The following is a 26,780-nucleotide window of genomic DNA, read 5'->3' on the forward strand; positions in this document are numbered from 1 at the left end:
GCCTTGCTGTGGTTTTCTCCCCCCGACCCATTCATTATATTAGGTATTTGGTGGTTTCTTTCTATCCTAAAGCTCCTGCTCTTTGGCTCTGGGAAATTCTTTTCTGTCATTTCTTTAGAATTTCCTCTTTACTGCCTTTGTTCTTTTTCTAGAAATTATAATGTCTGATATTGGACCCCCTGGATTGAACCTCTGTATTGCTCTTCTTTCCTCAACTATTTCCCATCTTTTTGTTTTATTTCCCTAGAGATAACATAAAAATTATCTTTCTGTTTTCTTCCTGAATGCTTTATTTTGGAAATCACGTTCTCCATTACTTTTTCAAAGCATTTCATTCTACATAATGGATATTAATTCTCTTTGAGGATACTCAGAGATTTTTTTTAAAGTTCTTTAGTTCTCTCTGAGGTCAGGTTATTTCCTCTAGGGGAAGCTATTTTGTTTATACTGGTCTCTCTTCCCTGTGGAAGGATTTCTTCAAATACCTGATAATATTTGATTGTCCATTCAAGTTTAAAAGGCACTAGAAGAAGTGTGGGGAGTTTTTTGTACATGGGTGGGTGACTAGCAAGCTTCTCCTTCTAGTATGTGGAAGTGATCTGGTCATTACACTTTGAAACCCTTAAATGCCACAGTATGAAGGGCTTTGCAATAAGCTCCCAGTTCAAACTTTCCCAGTATCCCCCCAGGCAGTTGTTCTGTGTATTTGTTTATCTGAAAGAGAAACACCTGGCTGCCAGGCTTTCTGCTCATGGTGGTAGATTATTCCTTTTATATACTTAAGCAATTCCGCTTTGTTAAGTTTCAAGGCACACTCCCATCCTCCATGATTCTGGAACCTGCAGGGCAGACCAGTTGGTTAATTAGCTAAAGTTTCCTTCACATATACTGGGGCATCCTCTGTCACTAGTTATCTACTTTCCAGGTTCTAGAAATGGGTTCATCTATCTCCATCATTGCTAGGCTCCCTCCCATTTTTTAAAATTTTCTATAATTTAAACGATGTCTTGAGAAGGAGAGGAGCTAAAGACTTGTACTAAAATACACTTGAGGTATGTGTAGGGGTGTGTGTGTGTGTGTGTATCTTAAATAGGAAGCAACCTGGTCACTTCAAAGTTCAATGTACCCGATTTTAAGAGAATGACAACAGCTCCTGAAAATTATATCAATATTAAATCTAGAAAGAAATAAAATCAGAAAACTATCTACTCTAGTTTTCCATGCCAAAGTCTTAGAATTTTACTTTTATGGCAATAGCAAATAATCATACACACTGCATAACACAGGACTATTTTTGAATGACAAATTAGTTAAGAATATCCTAAAGTACAGATGTAGACAGTTTCCCATTTGTAGTATATGCTTATTCATATTCATTGTATGGCTATAAAATGTAAAGGACACCAAATTCACATGGGAAAAAAAGGTACTAAAAGATGAAATAAAAATGTATTCTGATTACTGAGGTCTAGAATCAAGGAATTTGTGCTAGAAGAGATCTCAGAGGATAATATAGTCCAATTATTTAATTTTCCAGAAGTGAAAATAGAGGCTGAGAGAGTTTCTGTGAGTAGAAACAGTGAGTCTCCTTTGCTAAACTAAAAGAAACAGTTACTTATAATAAAAATGATCAAAGTTTAGTGGAGAATATAACAACATCTTTTAATCATTAAAGAGAACCTCTGATCAGGTACAAAATCTATGAGAAATGAGTTATCAGAAATGAAACTAAGAGATGCCCAAATGATACTCATACTTACTCATTACCCCAGTCCAGGCGTACGGTGATGTGCCGCTTAACCTCCCTCACCTGATCCTGAGTCAGGTGACCAGACAGTAGCTGCCTTCGAAGGTCAATAAGTTCATTCATCACATGGCGTAGCTTGTAGAAAAGATCTACTTTGTGTTTCTGGAAGGGCATTTTTGGTATTGGATGAAATAAAAAAGGGATACAGGAAGGGAATGAAAAAAGAGAAAGAAGTAGTTAAAATATGGAAAGTGCTCATTTCTCTGAATCTCTTAGGCAATGTAAAGAAGAGCTTATTTAAGAGTCTTAAAACAAAGCCCTTAGTTCCTAATGTCTAAAAACCTCCACACAGTGACATCTAATAAGCAATATAATTGATCTGGATCATACAAAGTATTGTTTATTTTTACTCCATCCTGGACTATTCATTTTCCAGTAAATCAAAGTTACTAAACTTAATCAGAATGGAATGTTACACAGAAGCCTAGAGCTGTTTTGCCTGACAGAAGTTACTCTGTATGTAACAACAAAGATTTCACCCATCCAGTAACATCTCTGGTTTCCCCAAGAGGGATACTCAAGTTGAGGGAAAGAGAGAAAGAATCACTTGCCCTATTTTGAAGGAACTAAGGCTTCAACACAAAGCTGCAGTCTCTGGAGTGAGATTCACTTCAGGTTTCCAGGCCTTATCTAGCTTTAATTAGCTTTCTGTAAATAAATTGTGTTCCTAGTGTCAGAGATTTCCACCTTTTCAGTTTAATAAAAAATGTCTCCTTTTTAAGAGTTAAGTAGAAACATCTTAAGAAGCTTAATTATGGACATCATAGAGATTTTAACCTTACAAATAAGAAATATAAGTGCCATGAGAGTAGGAACTTGAGCAAAAATATTTACTTAAGAATATAGATTTAAAAACTAAAGCCCTATTTGCTCACAAGTGAAATCTTGATTTTGGAATTTTAGGTTTCTGTTATAGAGAAGCATATATTTATATGATAATTAAAATTCTTAGAATTTATCTATAAAGAATGCTTTTAAAGGCAGATCAACCTGTACCACAGTGTTAGTAAAGTTTCTATCTGAGATTTCCCCTAAAAAAGACGCTTGCCAAAATAAGCTTGATTTAAGCGGCTATAAATAAAACTAATTATAAAGCAAATTACAAACCAGTAGAAACAGTTAGTTTTTATGTGCAATGATCTTATGAGTAAAATGTTTGGAACACCATATTACTTAAAAACCATCTAACAGACATTAGACTTTTAAAGGTCCATCTTAAAGAAAAATTTTTAACTAGAAGATCTTAGAAATCAACCACTCTAACTACATCATTTCAAATAGCATGCTGCCCTGTCTTCACTCAATGAACATATGAAGAAAACTTAAGCACCTTGATGGTACACAACGCAGGCAGAAGGTCAGAACTCACAAATTCTTGCCACCTCAAAAAGCAACAAGCCTAAGCAAATTGTATCATCTGGAAAATTGAGATCTTGAGGATAAGCAATAAAGGCAATGTAGTGTTTGGTTCCAGTACATGCATTTCTTTTTGATAAAACAGGGCCACCTGTCTAGGTTATAGAAAGTCAGAATTATTTTTTTCCCATCAAACCATATACAATAATCCACTGCATACATACACAAACATTGATTCACTCACTCAATTAACAAATGCTTCTGGAGCACCTGCTGAGTGCTTTCACTTCGTTGTGATCAAAAATCCCTACCTCTTATGGTGCTTTTATTCTGGAGAGCAGAGACAGACCACAGGCAAATATACAATGGTAGCAATAAGTTCTACGAAGGAAAATTAAAGCAGAGTAGGGACAGTGGGTGGCTAAGGGTGGACTGGCTGGAGAGTGGAAGAAGGTTATCACTTCCAGTAGGGTGGCCAGGGAAAAGTTTCTTTGGGAGCTGAACTTTAAATAGAAACCTAAATGAAATAAGGTGTAGCCATTTTGGAAAACTGGGGAAGTTTTAGAGGCATATGAAACAGCAAGAGCAAATGCCCTGATGTGGAAGTGAACTCAGCATTTTCATTGAGAACAGAGAGGTCAGTACACCTGAAGCAAAGTGAACAAGGAAGATGCAGTCAGAGAGGCAACAGGGATCAGATTAGGCGGGCCTTTGTAAGCCATGTTAAGAGGTTTGGTTTATATTCCAAGCAAGATGGGAAGCCACTGGTGATTTGGAGCAGAAGAGTGGTGTAATATGACTAAAGTCTTGAAAGTATCACTCTGAAGCTCTGTTGAGAATAAACCAGGAAAAGACGAAGAGAAAAGTGGGAATTCCAGTCAGGAGGCTATTTATTACAACAACCCATAGGATGATGGCTGACTGGATGAAGGTAAGAATGGTGATGGTAAAAATGTGGGGGCTTGGAGTTTTGACAAGTTTTGAATGTAGACCTGTCAGGATCTGCTGATAGATGTAGAATATGAATGTAGTAAATGATCACTCTTTTTCCTGGCCTGGAGAGCATGTCTGAAAGAGGGAAACAAGGTTCAACTTGCACATGTTAAGTTTGACATTGAGTTAGAGGTCACAAAAGTGAGAGTATCTAGCAGAGGAAAGTAAGGAGTAACCAGTGAGGTGAGAGGAAAAACAGGAGAATATTGGAAACAGGGTATTAAGGAGGACTTTGTCAAATGCACTGAGAGGTTAAATAAAATATAGACTGAGAATTGGGCACTGGCTCTGGTACTGTAGTGGCCATCAATGACCTCTACAAAGGTAGTTTTGATAGAATGGTTGGAGTGAGTTCAAGAGCAATGGGAGAAGAGGGAATGGAGACGGAGCACAGAAAACCCTTCTGGAGAATTTTCAGCATTTCCAGCAGAGAAATGTTGCAGCAGAATGGAGTTGTGTGATGAAGGGGAAGTTTTTAAAGATGAGACAAAATTTCAGGCTGTTTGTATGCTAGAGGGAATGATCTAGAAGAGAGGGAGAATTTGATGATGCAGGTGTTAAATCTTTGAGTAGCCAAAAAGAGATGGGTCCTGGGCAACAGGGGAGGTTTTGCTTAGGCTGGATACTCTACCTATTGTCACAGAGAGGAAAAGCATAGAATACGGGTAATAACACAAGTAGTTGAGAGGTTTGGTGATAGGAGAACTAAATTTTTTCTCTGGCTGCTTAATTCTCAAAGAAATAAAAAGCAAGGTCATAGCTCAGAGTGAGTGGGGTGGGAGGGGGTGTTAGAGGTCTGAGACTAGAGGAGAATATGTAAAACAGTTTCACAGAGAGTGGTAACGCAAATTGGTAGGGGAAAGTTGATTCAACTGCCAGATGGTTTTGAGATTTGTGAACACTAATTAAAAGTGCAGTTGTTAAGCAAAATAATCCACACAGAGAAAGACAAACACTGCATGATTTCACTCATATGTGGAAGATAAAAAATACATGGATAAATAGAACAGATTAATAGTTACCAGAGGGGAAGGGGGTTGGAGGTTGGGCAAAAGGGACAAAGGGGCACAAATGTATGGTAATGGATAAAAATTAAGACTAATGGGGTTGAGCACAATGAAGTGTATTCAGAAATTGATAAATAATAATGTATACTCGAAATTACACAATGTTATAAACCATTATGATCTCAATAAAATTATTTGAAAAAATTAAAATAAAGTACAGTTGTTTCTTTTTAAGCAAAGTATACTGAAGTATGTCTGATATACTGAAATTGATACGGAAATATCATGTTTATATGTATGTGTGTATATATATATTTATGTGTATGTGTATATATGCACACACACACACAATATCTATGCAACACACATATAAACAATATCAATGCAAGAATATACTAATATAATCTTTTAAGGCACTATATAGTTATTTTTTTAATCAAGAGTTTCTAAACGATTATATTTTCCAAAGATGACTATAATATCTCCACCCCAAGAGATCTTCTGCAAAAATGTGACCTTTACACTCCTCCAATATGAGGTAGAGTCTATTTCTTCACACCCTTGCACCTGGGCAGGTCATGAGACTGCTCTGACTGACAGAACACAACAGCAGTGAGCTAGGCTAGTTCTAGGCACAGCCCTTAACTAGCCTGGCAGCTTCTGCTTCCTGCCTCTTGGAATACATACTCTTGGGAGGTTCCCTCTCAGAATCCAGCTGCCACGCTGTGAAAAGTCCAAGCTACAAGGAGAGGCCACAAGGAGACACTCCAGTAAGCAGTCCCAGCTGAGTGAGTGAGCCAGCCATTTTAGATACCATGCCTAGTCTAGTCGAGGCTTCAGAGGACTACAGCTCCTACCAACATCTGACTGCAACGGAATGAGAAACCCTATGTAAAAACTGTCCAACTAAGCTCATTCTATCAAGAGAAGAATGAAATATAATAAATAGTTGTCTTCAGCCACTAAGCTTTGGGGTAGTCTGTTATGTAGATAACTGGAACAATTGTACAGTATTTTTTTACAATAGACTATGTTACTATTTCTAATTATATAAAGCTGGGAATGCTATCCCTGCACTACAATGAAATGGATCATAAAATCAGAAAGCAGCACTATTATGACAACCAATTTGCTGCTAATTTATTTGTCCAGGCCAACCTAACAACCTCTTTGACCAGAAGCCCTAGCACTAAAGGCTCCACCAGCATTGCTCTGACACCACGCTGCACTCTTGGGTTTATTAGCAGGAGAGTTCTCTTCTCTAATAGTAACACATACTATTCAAGGTGAGCAATCTGGGTGACTGGCCAAAGAGCACACAATTTACCTAGGATCACTTGATGCCACATGACAGCTGAATATCCCACTTAGGCTGAACAATCCTTGTCTACTAAAAGGTCTGCTCTGAGGGGATTAAAATAACAGTATAATTAGGTTGGGCACTAACGTTCAGCTTTCCTGCATCCCTAGTTCCTGTCACTGATAAAATAAAAACAGGAAAAAAAAAAAAAGGAGATCTCATCAAGATGGTGGTGTAGGCAGATTCTGAATTAACCTCCTCCCACGAACACAACCAGGTTACAACAATGTTTGGAACTATTACCCCGGAGAGAAAACTGAAAACTGGATAAAAAGAACCCTCACAACAAGGGACAGTCTTGACTGAAGCGGAAGAAGGAGAAATTGCTTCTGGAGACAAAAAAAGCCACCTTCATGAGCCACAGAGATTCATAGGCAGCCAGGTGGGAGCCACCCTAAGGTATGTAGCCCTCCCTGGAGGAATGGGGACTTTAGGGGGGGGGGTACATTACCACTATAAGCATGCTTCAGACTCAGCACAACTGAGATGAGTGTCCTGCTCTCTGGCTTCGCTGGCTATTAACCACAATGGGGAATACCCCTAGAAAAGCTATCAGAGAAAGCCGAAAAAACCCAGCTCTTAAAAGGCTCATTCACTAATTCACCCATCTCAGAGAGCAACCTAAAATCACCAGAAAGAAGGCTGAACAGTCCTTTGGTGAAGAGAAACTCACCTGGTAGGCAGTGGGTGCATCTCGGTGAGAGGTGAGACCTCTCCAGAGACTGAGACATTGGTGGCATCCATTGTTGTGACCTAGTACAGGCGCGCTGACAGAGACACTGGAAGACGACATTGAAGCTCTTCCTCTGGCCCATTAGCCCAGGGGTCTGCCACACTCACTAGAGCACAGATTTAATCCAGTTCAGCCAGGGTAGGCCCTAGGGACCAGCCCCATCCAACAGTAAGCCCTGAGGCTACTTGTCGGCCTGTATAGACTGCGTGCCTTGATCCTCTACAGGCAGGTGAATGTGTCTGCCTCTGTGTGGCAGGGCCTGTATGAGGACCAGGTGAACTGTGGGGGGCACTGGTGGAGAGGTGGCAGCCTCTGAGGAAAGTGGATACACTCAAGGGGGTTGGGAAGTGTGCACAGGCCAGGATTGTGTTGAGAGTGTCTGTGTACCTGTCGCAAGTAAGGCTTATCAGTGGCAGAAGACCTGAGCTTCACAAACAGCTACAAAGAGGGTTAGCCCCACCTATCAAAGCCTGAAACAATTGGGTGCTCCTGTGCCTAGGGTCAGGCCCACTCAGCTGTAATCCTAAGAGTGCTGACAACAGCCTTGCAGGCTGAAGCCTACAGCAACTGCAAACCCCTGAGCCTGGCAATCAGTTACACTAGGCACCTACCCAATTAACAGGAAAACTGCAACAGGAGTGTGCTATTAGACCTTGCAGCCAACAGTGCTGGGGCGCCCCAAACCTGATTTACAAACAGCCGGCCAGGGAGGGAAAGACTAGACTGCCTAGGTACCTGCAGTAAGAGCAACCCTGCCACAGGACAGGGACACAAGTAGCCCAAACAAGGGTCACTCCAGGATCATTTGGACTGGTGATGAGAGGGAGGCTTACTGCTGGGCCTCAGAAAGCTTCTCTTACATAAGGCCAGTTCTCACAGATCAGGAGATGTAGCTGACTCATCTAATATATAAATATAAGCACAGAGAAAGAAGCATGATGAGGAGACAAAGGAATACATTCCAGGCAAGAGAACAGTACAAAACCTCAGAGAAAGAAGTAAATGAAACAGAAATAAGCAACCTACCTGACAAAGAGTTCTAACAAAAACTTATAAGAATGCTCACTGATATTGGGAGAAAGCTGGATGAACACAGTGAGAACACCAACAAAGAATTGTAAAATATAAAAAAGCACCAATCAGAAATGAAGAATACAATACTGGAAATGAAAAATGCACTAGAGGGACTCAATAGCAGAGTAGACGATACAGAAGAACAGATCAGCAAGCTGGACAAAAGACTAGAGGAAATCACCCAAGCTGAACAGATAAAAGAAAAAAGAGTTAAAAAGAATGAGAAGAGTCTAAGGGAACTCTGGGACAATATCAAGTGCACTAACATTCATCTTATAGGTGTCCCAGAAGGAGAAGAGACAGACAAAAGGGGCAGAGAATCTATTTGAAGAAATAATAGCTGAAAACTTTCCTAACGTAAGGAAGAAAACAGACATCCAAGTACAGGAAGCACAGAGAGCACCAAATAAGATACACACAAAGAAGTCCACACGAAGACACATTATAATTAAAATGTCCAAAACTGAAGATAAAGAGACAATCCTAAAAACGGCAAGAGAAAGGCAACAAGCGACATACAAAGGAAAGCCTGTAAGGCTTTCGGTGGACTTCTCAGCTGAAACCCTACAGGCGAGAAGGGAGTGTCATGACATATTTAAAGTGCTGAAAGGAAAAAAACCTAGAGCCAAGAATACTCTATCCAGCAACGTTATCATTCAGAATGGAAGGAGAGAGAAAGAGCTTCCCAGACAAGCAAAAATTAAGAGTTTATCACCAAGAAACCAGTTCTACCAAAAATATAGAAGGGACTTATTTAAGTGGGAAAGAGAAGACCACAAATAGGGATAATAAAATTATTTTTTTAAAACTTGGCAATAAAATCAGTGGTAAAGGCAAAAATATAGTAAAGGTACCAAATCAACCACCTATGAAAATAATATGAAGGTTAAAAGACAAAAGTACTAAAATTATTCATTTCAATGATAAGAGTGAAGTGGATAGAAACACACAAAACAAGAGATTAGATACGATTTGAAAAACATAAAATGTGGGAGGAGGGGAGTAAAAGAGTAGAGCTTTTAGACGTCAAGCTAAAGAGACTATCCCACTCAATACAGATTGCTATATAGGTAGGATATTATATAGGAACCTCATGATAATCACAAACAGAAACCTATAATAAGGAAACAAGTAAGAGGAAAGAAATCAAACATATTACTAAAGAAAGCCATCAAACCACAAGGGAAGAGAGCAAGAGAAGAAGAAAGGAACAGAGAAGAACTAGTAAAACACCCAGAAAAAAAAAAAAAGCAAAAAAAGGCATTAAATACATTTTTATCAATAGCTACTTTAAATGTCAATGGACAAAATGCTCCAATTAAAAGGCACAGGGTGGCCAATGGGACAAAAAAACAAGACCCATATATATGGATAAAAAAATAAGACCCATATATATGCTGCATAAAGAGACACACTTCAGACCTAAAGATACTCACAAACGAAAGTGAAAGGATGGAAAAAAATACTCCATGTAAATGGCAAAGAAAAGGAAGCAGGGGTAGCAATACTTCCATCAGAGAAAATAGACTTTAAAACAAAAACTGTAACAAGAGACCAAGAAGGGCACTACATAATGATAATGGGAACAATCCAACAAGACGATATGACACTTGTAAATATGTATGTACCCAACATAGGAGCACCTAGATATGTAAAGCAATTACCAACAGACATACAATGAGAAATAGACAGTAACACAATAATAGTAGAGGATTTTAACACTCCACTTACACCAATGGATAGATCATCCAAACAAAACATCAATAAGTAAACATTAGCCATAAATGACAAATTTGACCAGATGGACTTAGTACATATATATAGAACATTCCATACAAAAACCACAGAATACACATTCTTCTCAAATGCACATGGAACATTCTCCAGGATTGATCACATCTTAGGCCACAAAACAAGTCCCAATAAATTTAAGAAGACTGAAATAGTACCATGCATCTTTTCTGACGACAAAAGTAGGAAACTAGAAGTTAACCACAGGAAGAAAAGTCACAAAAATGTGGAGATTAAACAAAATGCTACTGAACAACGCTTGGGTTAATGAAGAAACCAAAGGAGAAATTAAAAAATACCTGGAGACAAATGAAAATGAAAATACAACATGCCAAAATCTATGGGATACAGTAAAAGCGGTTCTAAGAGAGAAGGTTATAGCAATTCAGGCCTACCTCAACAAAAAAGAAAAATCCTAAATAAACAATCTAACAGTACACCTAAAGGTACTGTAAAAACAACAACAAACAAAACCCCAAATCAGCAGAAGGAAGGAAATAATAAAAATCAGAGCAGAAATAAATGAAATAGAGACTAAAAAAAATAGAAAAAATTAATGAAATCAAGAAGTAGTTCTTTGAAAAGATAAACAAAATTGAGAAATCTTAGCTAGACTCACCAAGAAAAAAAAGAGAGAAGGCTCAAATAAACAAAATCAGAAATCAAAGAGGAGAAATTACAACGGACACCTCAGAAATACAAAAGATTTTAAGAGAATACTATGAAAAGCTATACGCCAACAAATCTGATAATCGAGAAGAAATGGATAAACTCTTAGAATCATACAACCTTCCAAAACTGGACCAAGAAGAAGAAGCAAATTTGAATAGACCAATCACCAGTAAGGAGATCAAAACAGTAATCAATACACCACGATGTTATACACCACATTAACAAAGTGAGGGATAAAAAAAAACCATGATCATCTCAATAGATGCAGAGGAAGCATTTGAGAAGATCCAAAAGCCATTTATGATAAAAACTCAACAAAATGGGGATAGAAGGAAATTACCTCAACATAATAAACGCCATATATGACAAACCCACAGCCAATATCATACTTAATGGGGAAATGTCCATACTACCCAAAGCAATCTACAGATTCAATGCAATCCCAATCAGAATCCTAATGACATTCTTCACGGAAATAGAACAAAGAATCCTAAAATTCATATGGGGCAACCAAAGACCCTGAACTGCTAAAGCAATACTGAGAAAAAGGAACAAAACTGGAGACATCACAATCCTTGACTTCAAAATGTACTACAAAAGCCAAAATGATCAAAACAGCATGATACTGGTACAAAAACAGGCACACAGATCAATAGAACAGAATTGAAAGCCGCGAAATAAAACTACATATCTACAGACAGCCAAAAATTACATGATCATCTCAACAGATGCAGAGAAAGCATTTGACAAGATACAGCATCCATTCATGATAAAAACTGTAAGTAAAATGGGTATAGAAGGAAAATACCTCAACATAATAAAGGTCATATATGACAAACCCACAGCTAATATCATCCTCAATGGAGAAAAACTGAAATCTCTCTCTAAGAACAGGAACCAGACAAAGATGCCCACTGTCACCACTCATTTAACATAGTATTGGAAGTCCTAACCAGAGCAATCAGGCAAGAAAAAGAAATAAAAGGGATCCACATTGGAAAAGAAGAAGTGAAACTGTCACTCTTTGCAGATGACATGATTTTATATATAGAAAACCTTAAAGAATCCACTAAAGTCTTTTAGAAATAATAAATGAATACAGTCAAGTCGCAGGATACAAAATCAACCTACAAAAATTGGTTGCATTTCTATACACTAACAATGAAGTAGCAGAAAGAGAAATTAAGAATACAATTTCATTTACAATCACAACAAAAAGAATAAAATACATAGGAATAAACTTAACCAAAGATGTGAAAGACCTGTACACCAAAAACCATCAAACATTGAAAGAAACTGAAGATGACACAAAGAAATGGAAAGATATTCCATGCTCTTGGATTGGAAAAACTAACATAGTTAAAGTGTCCCATACTTCCTAAAGCAATCTATAGATTTAATGGAATCCCAATCAAAGTTCCAACAACATTTTCACAGAAGTAGAACGAAGAATCCTAAAATTTATATGGAACAACAAAAGACCCCAACTAGCCAAAGGATTCATGAGAAAAAAGAACAAAGCTAGAGGTATCACACTCCCTGATTTCAAAATATACTCTAAAGCTTTAGTAACCAGAACAGCATGGTATTGGCACAAAAACAGACACACAGATCAATGGAAAAGAATCAAGAGCCCAGAAATAAGCCACACATTTCTGAACTAATTTTCGACAAGGGAGCCAAGAGCATACAACGGAGAAAGGAGAGTCTCTTCAATAAATGGTGTTGGGAAAACTGGACAGCCATAAGTAAAAGAATGAAAGTAGACCATTATCTTACACCATGCACAAAAATCAACCCAAAATGAATTAAAGACTTGAATGTAAGACATGAAACCATGAAACTTCTAAAAGAAAACACAGGCAGTATGCTCCTTGAAATCAGTCTTAGCAGCGTATTTTCAAGTACCATGTCTGACCAGGCAAGGGAACCAAAAGAAAAAATGAACAAATGGGACTACATCAAACTAAAAACCTTCTGCACAGCAAAGGAAACCATCAACAAAACGAAAAGACAACCCAACAATTGGGGGAAGATATTTGCAAACCACATATCAGATAAGAAACCTGTAGCCCATCTTAGCAACCCACTCATTCTCTCCAAAAGCTCTATAGCCTGTATTTGTCAAGAACAGTCACAGAGCATTTGCAAAGTATACTAAAGAGTCAGCAGAAACCAAAAATTTAGAATAATTAAACTACTTCACAACCGCACGTCAAGTAGAATTTGCCTCATCATTGTGAAAGAATCCCTGGAACTCTGTAGACATATTTTGAGTTTTAATACTCCTGATTTAAAAATTATTTTTACTAAACTGCTTGTAACCCAATGTGGAAAGAAAAGTTGTGTTGTACTGATGCCTCTGAGTTAGTAAATGAGTATCTATCATAAAGTATGCTGCCTTTATTTTAAAACTACATACGCATAAAGACTGGTTAATATATGCTAATATAAGATTATGAAAATCTAATTAAAAGAAAATTACATCAAAAGTACTGCTCTCCTCAAAGAGAACAAATGTCCTGCCATGAGTACTAAAAACTTTAGGTGAAAATCAATTTTATGGAAGTTAAACATTGCATCTAAAGTTCAAGTTGTTAACGGAAGATTCCCAGATCTCTCTCCATTTTACCTCCTACTTTTGAACATTCCTTTATTTATATCTAGGTAGATGGCTTATTTTTTATTTTTTGTTAACAAATTAACTATTAAAAACTTGAATTTATTCAAACTTCTCCAGTATTCCATTTTTATTGCTATTAATAATCAAGTCTCTTACCTTGAATCCTATTCAAAATGTTTATACTATGCAGCAAAGCTCTAAGACTCATTTTCAGATATAAAAATATCTAAACTGCCATACTTGCAACCCTAAGGACCTTTATGCCAAAGATATCTTTAAGCACAGGAATTTAAATTCTCATTTTAGGTTGTTCAATGACATAGCTAGCAAAGGCTTGAAACTGAGTTCAAAAGAGAACTTTCTGTGAAACAAAACAATATCTACATTCAAGTTATTTCACACTGATCTTCAAGAACATATTTGCAAGAAATAAAAATGCAAAGAAGTAATGAAATTCTTTTTAAACTGTTCACTAATATGGGGGTGTGCTTACACAATCTATTTGCTTGACATACATATTTACTCCTCCATCTCTCAGGGGCCAGGATGTCTTCCTCACTCCATTGACAACCCAAACAAATCCTCCCTTATAGACTTGTTGATAACCAAAATAATACCCTTTATAACTTCAATCCTCTTTTATAACACAAATATTTGCAGGAGAGCTAAGACTTTTAAAACTCTTTCTATCTTAGTTTAAGTAAGCTGATCAAACTCTTTCCCTAGAACAAATAAGAATCTTCCTTATTAGAAGAAGAAAAAGCCAACTGAAAGGAAGGGAAAATATTAGTGATAAGAAAAATGTAGGCTGCAGTTGCTGCTGCCAAGGGCACCCATGCACAATTCTAAGCAGGGCAGACTTACCTAACAGTGGGCTGTGGACAGCTAAGGCACTCTCAGGCTCACAGTCAGCCCTTCTACACAAGAAAGAATGAACCCCTACCTAAAGACAGCATCTAATCTGTCTCCTCTAGGTACCTTTTCTTAGATACAGAGACCAATAAGAAGCCTGCCTCAATCCTTTCCAATCCTGCCCCAATTAGTCCAAATGTTAGAGATGAAAGTTGCAAAGTAGTCAACTTGGCAGAAAGCGAAAGAATGAAAACTAAGCCCTGGTGACAGGGTGAGGAAGACAGGTGGAGAGAGTAGGAAGTAGTGGGAGAGTAGGAAGGAAATCAGTAAGAATCAAGCCCATTATCTGTGCAGAAAGGCTCAGAGACTGGAGGTGCCAAGAACCTTTGAAGATGTATATGTGGGTGTGGGTGTCAGTGAGGTGGGTCTGGAGGGTGTGCTTGGGGAATGGAAACAGGAGAATTAGTTAAAACCCTTTTAAAAGGCTGTAAGACCTTCAGATCATCACCCTTACTCTATTCCCCCAGGTTTTTTCTACCTGATAGCTTTCTCACATGACAGTTTACTCTCTGCAAAGTTAAACAGAGTCTATACATTGAAGGACACCAAACAAAGAAATTAAGTCAAAGACTAGGTAGTAAATGATGGGACCCCTGGTGCCCATTCCTCTACTGAGCTCCCAAAGTGTTAACAGCCAGGCTTATACCTTCCTAGGAAGGAGAATACAGGATTCTTCACTGGGAAAACTCAGCCCAGGGGAAAAGACCCAGAAATACTGATAGGTACTCTCCTTCTTCCATGAAAATCCAGGCCCTCTTCTGATCACTTGAGTAATGTCCACCAGTTAGTAAATACTAGTCCCATTCACAGAGGTTTCTGTAACATTTTAATGCCTTATTCTTAAATATGAATAGAAAAGGATACCATCTAAGGAAGAAAGTTCCAACATGAAGGAAAGAGACCCAAACAATCATAAAAATGGAAATTGGAGGAAACAGAAACAATGCCAGGAGTAAAAGAAAATTTCAAAGAAACAATAATTAATATTTTTGGAAAGCATAGAGATAAGAATAGGATACAGTAACAGAAAAAGAGAAAAAGATCCAGAGCCCAAAAGGGCTTTTGGAACTTAAAAATAGGATAGCTGTAATTTAAAACAAATTCAGTTGAGGAAAAATTGAGGAATTCTGCCAGAAAGTAGAACAAAAAAAGCAAGACAATGGACAAATAGGGGAGAAAATATAAGAAAATTAGTGAATCATTCCAGGATGTCCAATTCTAAGAAATGTTCTAGGAAGAGAGAACTGTGAAAACAGAGAGAAAGACTGTCAAAGTGATACATAAATTTCCCAGAACTGAAGGAAAGGAGTTTCTAGGATGACAGAACTCACTGAGTAGCCAGCCAGCATAATCAATGAAAAAAGATACAACTAAGACACATCACCGTAAAATTGCAGAACACTGGGGCTAAAGAGATGATCCTAAAATCTTTCATGGAAAACAATTTGTCAATTAAAGAGTTAGGAACTAGAATGACACTGGATTTTTCAACAACAAGATTGGAAGCCGGAAAATAATGAAGCAATGCTTTAAAACTTCTGTACTTTATTTGTAACCAACAATTTTATACCAAGCCAAACTATCAATAAAGGTAAGGGTAAACTAAAGACATTTCACATATACAAAATCTCAAAAAAATTTATCCCACATTCTTTCCTCAGGACACTAGGCAGAAAGTGCTTCATCAAATAAGGAAGTAAACCAAGAATTAAGATGACACTGGTTTAATTCAGGAGACAAAGGGACTGAGGAGAGGCGCAAAGAAAATTCTTGCTACCTTAACACAGAAAGTTGGAAGGTTCCATAAGTGATGACACTGAGAAAAAAAACACTAAACTGTTAAAATAACTAAAGTGTTTGAATATACTCAAAGGAGATTTTCATTTCTGCCAGAAGGTTAGGTAGGAAACTTAGGAAACAAAACAAATGAAAAGAGAAACAATTATTAACTATAAAAAACCCAAAAGTTACACAAGAAAGGAGCCTTAATTCACTATGTGGCTCAGATGTGAAAGCACTAGTTACACAGGCATAGTAGCAACTGTATACTGATTTAACCAAAATAATGGTGATATAACTGTTTGGGAAGTATCGGAGGAGGGGAAGAGTATATGTGCATGGAGAAGAACATTCAGAGCTTAACTTTTACCTTCTATAAGAGGAGATCATTAAATGAAACTTAAAAATAGAAAAAGTCAAGCTATACATTAAAAGAATATTATTTAGAAATATGAAATATCAGAAGAAATAGTTAAAAAGCTGAATAAAATGGGTGTGGAGTGAGACTCAGGAACAGGGAGAGACAGGGCCAAGAACTATTATTTTTCTTAAATGCCTAGTCCTCTTTAATATATGATTTAAAATCTCATATATACATATATCTTTGATTTTTTTTTTTAAAGATGAAATTAAATAACCCCTACCATAAAAGGCGCTCCTCCATCCTCCACACCAAGTGGGTTGCTCTGGGTCACAAAGTTAAGTGGAGTCTCAATCCAGCCTTCACCGCTGTTTACTACTTTAAATATTAACAAATGAAACCAGCCAAACCTGTACTAGTGCAATGATCCCGTCACAATGAACAAAAAGCTAGACCACTTATACATCTCATTCCCAGAGTGGAGGAGAAACGAAACACATTCTACAGCAGAAGAATGCCCTGGAGAAAGCTTTGTCTCTTGACTACTGCATAGCATCTGTCCATTCACAGCTTTCACACTCTGGTGACAATAGATACATGGCAGAAATGACAGCAGTCACACTGCCAACCAAGCTACTTCAGGATATGAGTCACCCTGCTGCAACAAAGAAAGAGAAAAGGCAGAAGGTGCATATTTGCATCAAAGTTATCAAGAGACACATCATAAACAGTACTTTCACACAAGGCCGTAATTCTAAGAGTATAAAGGGATTTTGTTGTGCTAAATCCTACCTGTCTGCTCTAGCCCTTTTAAATGACTCTGCCTCATCCACTGAAAAGAAAAAACAAAACAGCTGGGAAATTTAAAAAAAAACATAAACTACCTCTCTCTCCCACTCTACCACACTTTACCATTTACCCCTCAAGTTTATCACCAATAAAAACACTCAATCTGTGAAATTTATGCAGACCATCTCCTGTCTTCTTACTCACAAATAGAAATGGCAAGCAATAGGATATACTGGAGTATATGAGGAAGCCATTTGGTGCAAACCTAATTCAGCCCTTGTTTTTCCAAAAGGGCCTGACATGGCCATTGAGCGTGCATTGTATATGTGCTTTAAACATTTGCTATGTCCCAAAGACAAGAACCAAGGCCTTTAAGATAAAGGTGCAACTTCTCCCCAAATTGGAATTTCCTTAAGAATAAGCATCTTTCCTTAGGCTAGGAACTGATTGCTGTCCTCACCTGTGACCACCCAGCTAGACACAACAGACCTGCCACCCTGCTGGGTCCACTGAGACAGCAGATCTACTACCTGCCGTGTCCATCAATTGTTGTGCCAACAAAGCAGTCTTGTGACTATTGTAAAAGGGACATTTCAATCACATGTGAAACATCCTCTTTGAGGATATATAACCACTCTGTACACTCCACTTCTTTGGTGCCTTTCCTTCCTTCGGGAAGGAAGGCCCAGGCTATACGGTCCCCACATTTGGCTCAGAATAAACTCACCCCAATTTTCATTTATAGATTGGTTATGGATTATTTTTGTCAACACTACCACTAAGCCTTGCTCTGGAGTTTTATAATTTTTTAATGTAGAGACAATATAGCACAGTGGGTAAGAGTACTGGCTCTGAGGTCAGAATGCTTAGTTTTCTATTTCAATTCTGCCAACTGTGGTGCCTTGGGCAAGTTTACTAACCTCTGTGTGACTTTGGCTGCCTCATCCTTTTAACAATTAACAACAACAAAAGAGCATCTGTCTAGGGTTATTAAGTGGTTAGCTGTGCCTGGAATCTAGTAAGTGCTCTTAAGTGTAGTTATTACCATGCCACATTCCTTGCCCTCCCTCCAAAAAACACTGGTGCTGACATGGCTCCAAAACATTACCAAGTCTTCTAGATGTGCTTCCAAATTATGACCATGGCACCCTTGCCAGGGCACCACATCTGGCCTTTATCCTTGAGCCTTACCATGTGCACATCCTTTAATAATCCTAATAATAATCCTTTCAATCTCCTACAGGTAACCATGGGCTTCATTTGCAACCTTTTGTTCCTTCATATTTTAACTATGTATATATCCTTTAAGAAGTATTCTTTAGTTTGCCTGTTTTAAAAAACTTTATACGTAAAAATTCTATATCTTCCTGATGAAACAAAAATTTTTTACTTTTGAAAAATGTGCTACTCTGAATAAGGTAGACGGAAGCTAGTTATAATTTTTTTTCTTTAAAAATAAGAGAAACAAATTAAACATTACTAATATGAAGTCTTAGGCCTGACCCCATTGGGCTGCCATCAGACCGCTGTGTCACAAAATATAAAACCAAGAATTTAATAAAAAATAAAGCATTTTAAATCAAGATATTTTCATTAAAAAACAGATATGGTTATATATAACCTTCTAATACCATAATTCTCTAATTCTCATTTATCAAAATAATACTATTGATGATATTTACTGAACAGAATATTGATTGTAAACCACATAAAAATCAATATTATTAATCTTTCTGATATTTAAATTTAGTTGTTTATATTTTATGTTTAATAACATTAATATACATGGATATGTATGTAGATTATAAGTAAGTATATATATATGTATGTGTTCTCAAAAAAACTTTTAACAGTTATGATGCACAATGAAATAAAGTTTGGAAACCACTACTCTAAATCACCTCTAACACAAACAGGTGTATCCAGCCTTACATATTGTTCAATGTAGCCATCCTGAACTCCTCTCAATTTTTTGTAATTTCCAGACTGGTAAAGAGGGTAGAAGAGGTAATTCCATTTCCTTCCATCAGCACAGTTCCATCTCTTTAATGAGGATCAACAGAATAAGGCTCACATATGGTAATGCAAAGGTGTACTGCCTGGGCAAGACTATCTTTCTCATCAGAAAGATCCCTCCAAGAGGATAATTATGTGGTAAACTCACAACTATTCATGGTCTCAGTCTTAGCACTATATGATTTTGATCATGTCCCAGAGTTGAATGGACTTCAGAATAATGACCAAGGCTAACAAAATTTCTTTAGAATCTTACTTATAAAAGCAGAATCCAAAGTAAACTATTAAAACCAATATGCTGTGAAAACTATGCGGATAAATTTGCAAATCTAAACAAAATGGATAAATTTCTGGGAAAAAAATATAAAATGCCAGAACTGTCACAAATAGAAATAGAAAAATAGATACTAAAGAAATTGAATGATCATTAGAGACTCCCCCACCCACTAAAACACCCAAGCCTAGAGTTCTACCAAATGTTCAACAGTTAATTTCTATCTTATATGTTTCCCCAGAAAATGGGAAAATAAGAAAAGATGTCCAACTTAATTATGAGAGTAGTATAACCTTAATTTCAAAATTGAACTGAGAGTTTAAAAAAGGGAAAGTATATACTCATTTCCATTATAAACAGATTCAAAATCTGTAAATATCAGTGCTGTGCACTGAATTGTGTCCCCCAAAACTCGTATATTGAACTTTGACTTCCAATGTGACTGTATCTGGAGACAGAGCCTTTAGGAAATAATTAAGGTTAAATGAGGTCTTAAGGGTAGGACCCTAATCTCAAAGGACTGGTGGCTTTATAACAAGCGGAAGAGAGAGAGCTCTGTCTCCACACACACACACAGAGAACACGACATGTGAATACACAGAGATATGGCAGCCACCTACAAACCAAGAAGTGAGCTCTCACTAGAAAGAAACCACGCTGGCATCTTTATCTTAGATATCCAGCCTCCAGAACTGTAAGAAATTTCTGTCGTTTAAGCCACCCAGTCTATGGTATTTTGTTATGGCAGCCCAAACTAGACACTCAGCTAACAAAAAATTAAATGAACTCAATACATGTATATGTATAAACACAAATGCATGTGTATGTGTCTATGTGTGTGTGTGTATATATATACATATATATATACTTTATGTGTGCATGTATGCACATGAATACACATGGGTGCAGTTTATCACTAGAATGCAAGGTTTAACATTTTTTAAAACTATCAAATTAATTTACCACATAAGTGATTAATAGAAAAATAACATGAATATTTCAGTGATTACCAAAAAAAAGTATATGGTTAAATTCAGTACCTATTTATAAGGGGGAGAAAAGCTTTCTGAAAATCAAAATAAAAAAGCAAATTTCCTTATCTTGCTAGAAGCTATCTATGGATAAAGTCTTATTTAAAAGAGTAACTTTAGATGCATTCCCTTTAAGATTAGTGTGTCAGAGGTTCCAAAGACTGCCCCCAGGTTTGGTGATTTGCTAGGAGGACTCACGGGACTCAGCATATAGTCATATTCACAACTGAGATTAACTACAGTGGAAGATTAATTACAAAGCAAAATCAGCAAAGGGAAAAAGGACATGGGGCAAAGTCCAGAAGAAACCAGGTTCAAGCTTCCAAGAATCCTCTCCCTGTGGAGTCACACAATACACACTTAATTAATTCTTCCAGCATAGAACTGTGGCAACATGTGTGAAGTGTTGTCTATTGAGGAAGCTCATTTGCGACTCAGTACCCAAGGTTTTCATCCAGAGCTGGTTACACAGGAACCCTCTGCTGAACACATTAAAAGTGCAGACTCCCAGGAGGAAAGCAAGCGTTCAACATAAACCGCATTGTTTGTAGAAACAGTTAAGGCACAGTAAGCACTCTTATCAGTTAGGGAATAATGGGAACATTCCTGAAATCCAAGTTGCCAGATGCCAGCCATGGGTCAACTTTATTAGTAGGCCTTTCTAAGAACAGCAGCTTCAGGTCTGCTACATACTAATTCTTGTCTTCACAAGAAGCAACAATATGAGGAGACTGAAAATCACAGCCACAGCTGAGTATAATCCTGGCCAATAAAAATATGGACTAAAAAAAAGAAATAACATAAGAATTAGAAGGGATGAGATTGGTTTCAAAGAAAACCAAACAAGAGAGTTCAGAGTAGGCGAATGCAAGATCAAGAAAAATCAGTATAGTAATATTAATAAACTAGAAAATGTAATAAAAATATGGCCCCCTCACAACAGCAACAAAATCTATAAAGTGTCAAGGAAGTAACCTAATAAATTATGCACAAGACTTTTTATGTAAAAAAAATGTAAAACTCCATTAAAGAATATAAAAGGAGGCTATGAAGCAAAAGACATGAACGGACATTTCACTGAAGAAGATATACATATGGCAAACAAGTATGGGAAAAGATGTTCAACTTCATTAGCCATTAAGGTAATACAAATTAAAACCACAAGATATCACTATACACTTAGCAGAATGGCTAAAAACAAAAAAATAGTGACAACAACAAATGCTGGTGAGGATGCAAAGAAACTGGATCACTCATATATTATTGGTGGGAATTTAAAATGGTACAGCCACTCTGGAAAACAGTTTGGCAATTTCTTATAAAACTAAACATGCAATTACCATACAATCCAGCAATTGTAGTCTTGGGTATTTACCCCAGAGAAATGGAAATCTATGTTCACACAAAAACACGTAAACAAATGTTCATAACAATTTTATTTGTAACAGCCCCAAACAAGAAATAACCCAGCTGTCTTCAACAAGTAAATGGTATAACAAACTGTGGTACATCCATACTATGGAATACTACTCAGCTTTAAAAGGGAACAAACTATTGATACACACAATGACTTGGATGAAATCTCCAGAGAATTATGCTGAGTGAAAAAAGCCAATCCCAAAAGACTGTATTGAATAACGTTTTATTTCATTGATAAAACATGCTTGAAACAACAAAATTTCAGAAATGGAGAACAGATTAGTGGTTGCCAGGGGTTAAGGACAAGGTAGAGAGGCCTGCCCAGAGGCATAGCAGTTAAGTTTGCACATTCCGCTTCAGCAGCCCGGGGTTCGCAGGTTCAGATTCCGGGCGTGGACATAGCACTGCTAGTCAAGACATATTGTAGTGGCATCCCACATATAAAATAGAGGAAGATGGGCATAGATGTTAGCTCAGGGTCAATCGTTCTCAGCAAAAAGAGGAGGATTGGCAGCTGATGTTAGCTCAGGGCTAATCTTCCTCAAAAAAAAAAAAAAAGGACAAGTTGGAGGGGGCAGTTGTGGGAGGGATGTGGGTGTGGTTATAAAAGGGCAACACAAAGCATCTTCATGGTTATGGAACTGGTTATAATGAACCTATACGTCTATCTCCCAACATGATCAAGCTAAAATTGGATAGAACTAAATACACACACACGTATGAGTCCAAGTAGAACTGGGGAAACCTGAACAAGATTGACAGATAGTATCAATGTCAATATCCTGGTTGTGATATTGTAGGTTGTTTCAAAAGATATAATCACTAAGGAAAACTGGGTAAAAAGTAAATGAAATCTCTGTATTCTTTCTTAAGACTGCTTGTGAATCTATAATTATCTCAAAATAAAAAATTTAATTTAAAAAAGGGAGACTATGAAATAAAATGCTCATAATTGGAATGACTTGACATTGTAAATAAATTAAATATCCCCCCTAGTAATGTCTAAATTCGGTGACATTCCATTATAAATTCCAGAACATATTTTTATAAACGAACTCTGTAAACTCAAATATAATATGTATTATAGATGAATACTACAAAGCCACTTGATAAAAATTATCACATTACACAACAAAAAGGAGAGCCCAGAAACAAACTGATGTGTATATGAGAAGCCAGTAGATAAAAGAGATGGCATTACAAATCAGTGGAGGAGAAACAACTTGATTAGTAGGTGGTGTGAGGAAAACTGACTTACCATATTGAAAAAAGTAAAGCTGAGATTCCAGATTTCCATCTGGAGAGTGAGTTCCAGATGGTTTAAAGACATAAATGTGAAAGGTAAAACCATGGAGCTAATAAAATAAAAAGTAGTATGGATATCTTTGTGACTCTGAGATGGGATAAGATCTGTTAAACAGAACCTAAGGCAAAAACCATAAGGCAGAAGTCTGGGGGTGATTATATTACTGTTCAGGATTTCTGTGCAATGAAGGAATCACAAAGGAAACACATAGATGATAGACTGGGAGTAGACAGTAGATACATACAATAGCCAAAATTGGCAATGAAAGATCTAAAAATTATAAAGAATTGCTACAAATCAATAAGAAAAGGACAAAAACCAAAAGAAAAATAGACTAAAGGATATGAATAATAATTAACATATGGGGAAATCCTAAAAACAAAGGTATAAAGCAATGGTCAGCAACACTACTGATCAGAAAAAAAATCAAAGGAAAATGACAATAAGATACAACTTTACATCTACCAGAATTGCAAAAATCATGATAGTAGTACAGCCCAGTCAGCAATTTGGGGGAGTAACCTGGTAAAATTAAATAGGCATATACTTTACAATACAGCTTATCTCAGTGATATCCCAGGGAAACTCACACACAGAACTTTTAGGAAACATTTATAGGATGTTTATCACAGCACTATTTATAGCATCAGGAAGTTGGAGGCAAACTAGGAACAACGGCAAGAAATAATAACCTAGATGCACATACAGAAACATTATATTGCTTGGGTAAATATAAATTTCAATGCTTTTGCATAAATTACAAATACATATATAGGGGCCAGCACCGTGGTCAAGTGGTTAAGTTGGTCAGCTCCGGTTTGGTGGCCCAGGGTTTCACCCATTCGGATCCTGGGCCCGGACATGGCACTACTCGTCAGGCCACACCGAGGTGGCGTCCCACATAGAACAACCAGACGCACTTACAACTAGAATATACAACTATAAACTGGGGGACTTTGGGGAGCAGCAAAAAGAAAAAGAAGATTGGCAACAGATGTTAGCTCAGGTGCCAATCTTTAAGAAAAAAATTTTTTAAATACATATATAAAATCTTTGGGGAATAATATATCCATTAAATATACTAAAGTGCCCACAGCAGTGATGGTGGGAGAATAAAAGGAGGTACAGGGAATGGGGATAAAGGGAAAAAAAGTATATTTATAAATAAACAAGATAAAAAAGGAGTTTTAAATGCACTGATGACAACAGTCTGCCATGAACCAGGGAGTATGACTATCTCAACACTCACTTAAGGTATTTAAGAAAATATAATAAACAAAACAATATGCCAAGTTATCACTCCACAATGAGATATAGTAAAAGAGCCTGCTGTTGGCACTGGCCTTACCAACACAATACATAAAGAGTCAAAACATCAAGGTTACACACTTGGAATGGACCCTAACAAGGGGAAATGGATCGGTCATTTGGATATTCAAAGTATAGTCTGATAGTCTTATACGTGCATCTCCAAAATGTAATGAATTCAGACCTCTCTCTGCTTATAAATGCCTCTCTTCTTCTATAGACTGTGCCTCATGAAATCTCCACTGGCTCTGATTATTCTGATTAGTTGATTTCTACTGCAGTACCTGGATTTACCACTTTCTGAGTCAAATCTTAAATTCCACTTTATGTCATAGCTGACTCCTGAATAATCAGTTGTCTCCTGCCTAGATCCTAGCCAACGTATTGCACGTACACTCCAGCTTACCAGAAGGGATGTGCCCCCAAAATGGAAGGGGTAGGGCCAGCCTAACAGGACTCCCTTTTCCCTATACAGTATCTGGATGGGCAGTACTAACATTTGACTCTGTGATTCTCCCTTTTTTCTGTCTCTCTTATTTAAAAATCACTCTTCTAGCTGATACATTCTTCTTTAGATAAATTCATAATAGTTCCTAAAACGTCTGGTAGGCTGCATTCCTTCTCTAAGGTAATGAAACTATGCTATAAAGAATTATAAATTGCTTTTTTATTAACTCCCAGACACAAAACTTATTTCCTTATTTCAAAAGTTCTTGGAGATGACAACCTCATTTTTACCTTCTTTTACTGCCTTTAAGGCCAGATCTAGCGTGTTAGACCTGGCCTCTAAATTGCCTCTTAATGACATCCCCTAGAGTCAATGACATGCTTGGTGCAATGAATTTCTCCCCAATTCAAGCCTTTTCTCTTAATCCTTAGTATGTGTCTCTTATGGGACCCTTGACTCTGATCAGATTTGTTAAGCTTATTGCAGCTTTATGTCATAGTTCAAGGGTCATGGACAGAAAATCAGAGTTCTCCTTTAGGTGAAAGTTTAAAATACTTTGGGACCAGAAATTTGGTAAAATGAAATGATATTAAATGTCATAAAGTTGTCATTTTAACAATACTGCTATTAGGTAATAAAATACAACAGATAATAATAAGCTTTGAACTATTATTGTCAGTATGGTCCTTGTTTTAAAGACAGAATCAATCTACTTGCATCTTAAGAAAGAAATCATGTCATGTTACGATTATCTGTAAAAAACTGAATTTAATTCATCAGGAGTATCACTTTCAAATACAAAGGAGAATAAACAAAAGTGTATTTTGGAATTATACCTGGGTAAAGCTATTTCAAGGCTCAAATCCAAGGAAATGACATATGCAAAGGAATGGTACTAGAAATACTAAGTCTCAAAAAAAAAAAAAAAAAAAAAAACCTTTTCTTCCTGTATTAAGAACTACTGTCATAGACTAAGAGAACGGTCACTAATACCCAAACCTGTTACCACTACACTATATAATTAACAACGAATCAACATATGCCCAACTTCTTAGCTCCCCTCAGATATTTGGTAAGAGAAATAAAAGTTCAAGAGATCTATGCTACTCTTCTTTCCCCCATTAAAAAGAACACTACTTCTCTTTAGTATTCTTATGGTTGCTTTTCACTTACCTAGACCAATTCTCTTTCTTTATAAATATTCAGCCTTAGAAATGACTGACGTACATAGTTGGTATAATACTGTTGCTTTGAATAAGTTCATCAGTGCTTAAGGACGAGGAAGAAGAATAAAAAGTCAGTGTTCTTTTTACATGTTAAGATAATGTCTTAGTCCGTTTGGGCTACTATGATGAAATACCATAGACTAGATGGCTTATAAACAACAGAAATTTATTTCTCACAGTTCTGGAGGGTGGAAATTCAAGATCAGGGTGCCAGTCTGGTCAGGTTTTGGTGAAGGCCCTCTTCTGGGCTGCAGATTATGGACTTCTCACTGTATCCTCACATGGTGGAAGGGGCTAGGGAACTCTGTGGGGTCTCTTTTATAAGAGCACTAATTCCATTCATGATGGCTCCACTCTGCCTCCTAATACCATGACAATTGGGCATTAGGTTTTCAACATACAGATTCTGGGAGGACATAAAATTCAGACCATAGCAGATAATGATTTAGCTTAACACTTGAATGACAGATTCGTCAGATGTTGCTAAACTGAAAC

General features: G+C 37.0%; 1 protein-coding gene across 13 annotated transcripts in view; it reads right to left on the bottom strand.

Moving 5' to 3' along the window:
- Positions 1-26,780, bottom strand: part of DOCK3 (dedicator of cytokinesis 3) — a 438,078-nt gene that overhangs the window by 222,381 nt on the left and 188,917 nt on the right. For all 13 annotated transcript variants that reach the window (XM_044754125.2, XM_044754132.2, XM_070493006.1 and 10 more), the window contains one exon: positions 1,761-1,909. In XM_044754125.2, the coding sequence (XP_044610060.2) occupies positions 1,761-1,909 (149 nt within the window). The remainder of the gene's footprint in view (positions 1-1,760; positions 1,910-26,780) is intronic.

The sequence above is a fragment of the Equus asinus genome, chromosome 21 (assembly GCF_041296235.1).
Source record: "Equus asinus isolate D_3611 breed Donkey chromosome 21, EquAss-T2T_v2, whole genome shotgun sequence".
NCBI lineage: Eukaryota > Metazoa > Chordata > Mammalia > Perissodactyla > Equidae > Equus > Equus asinus.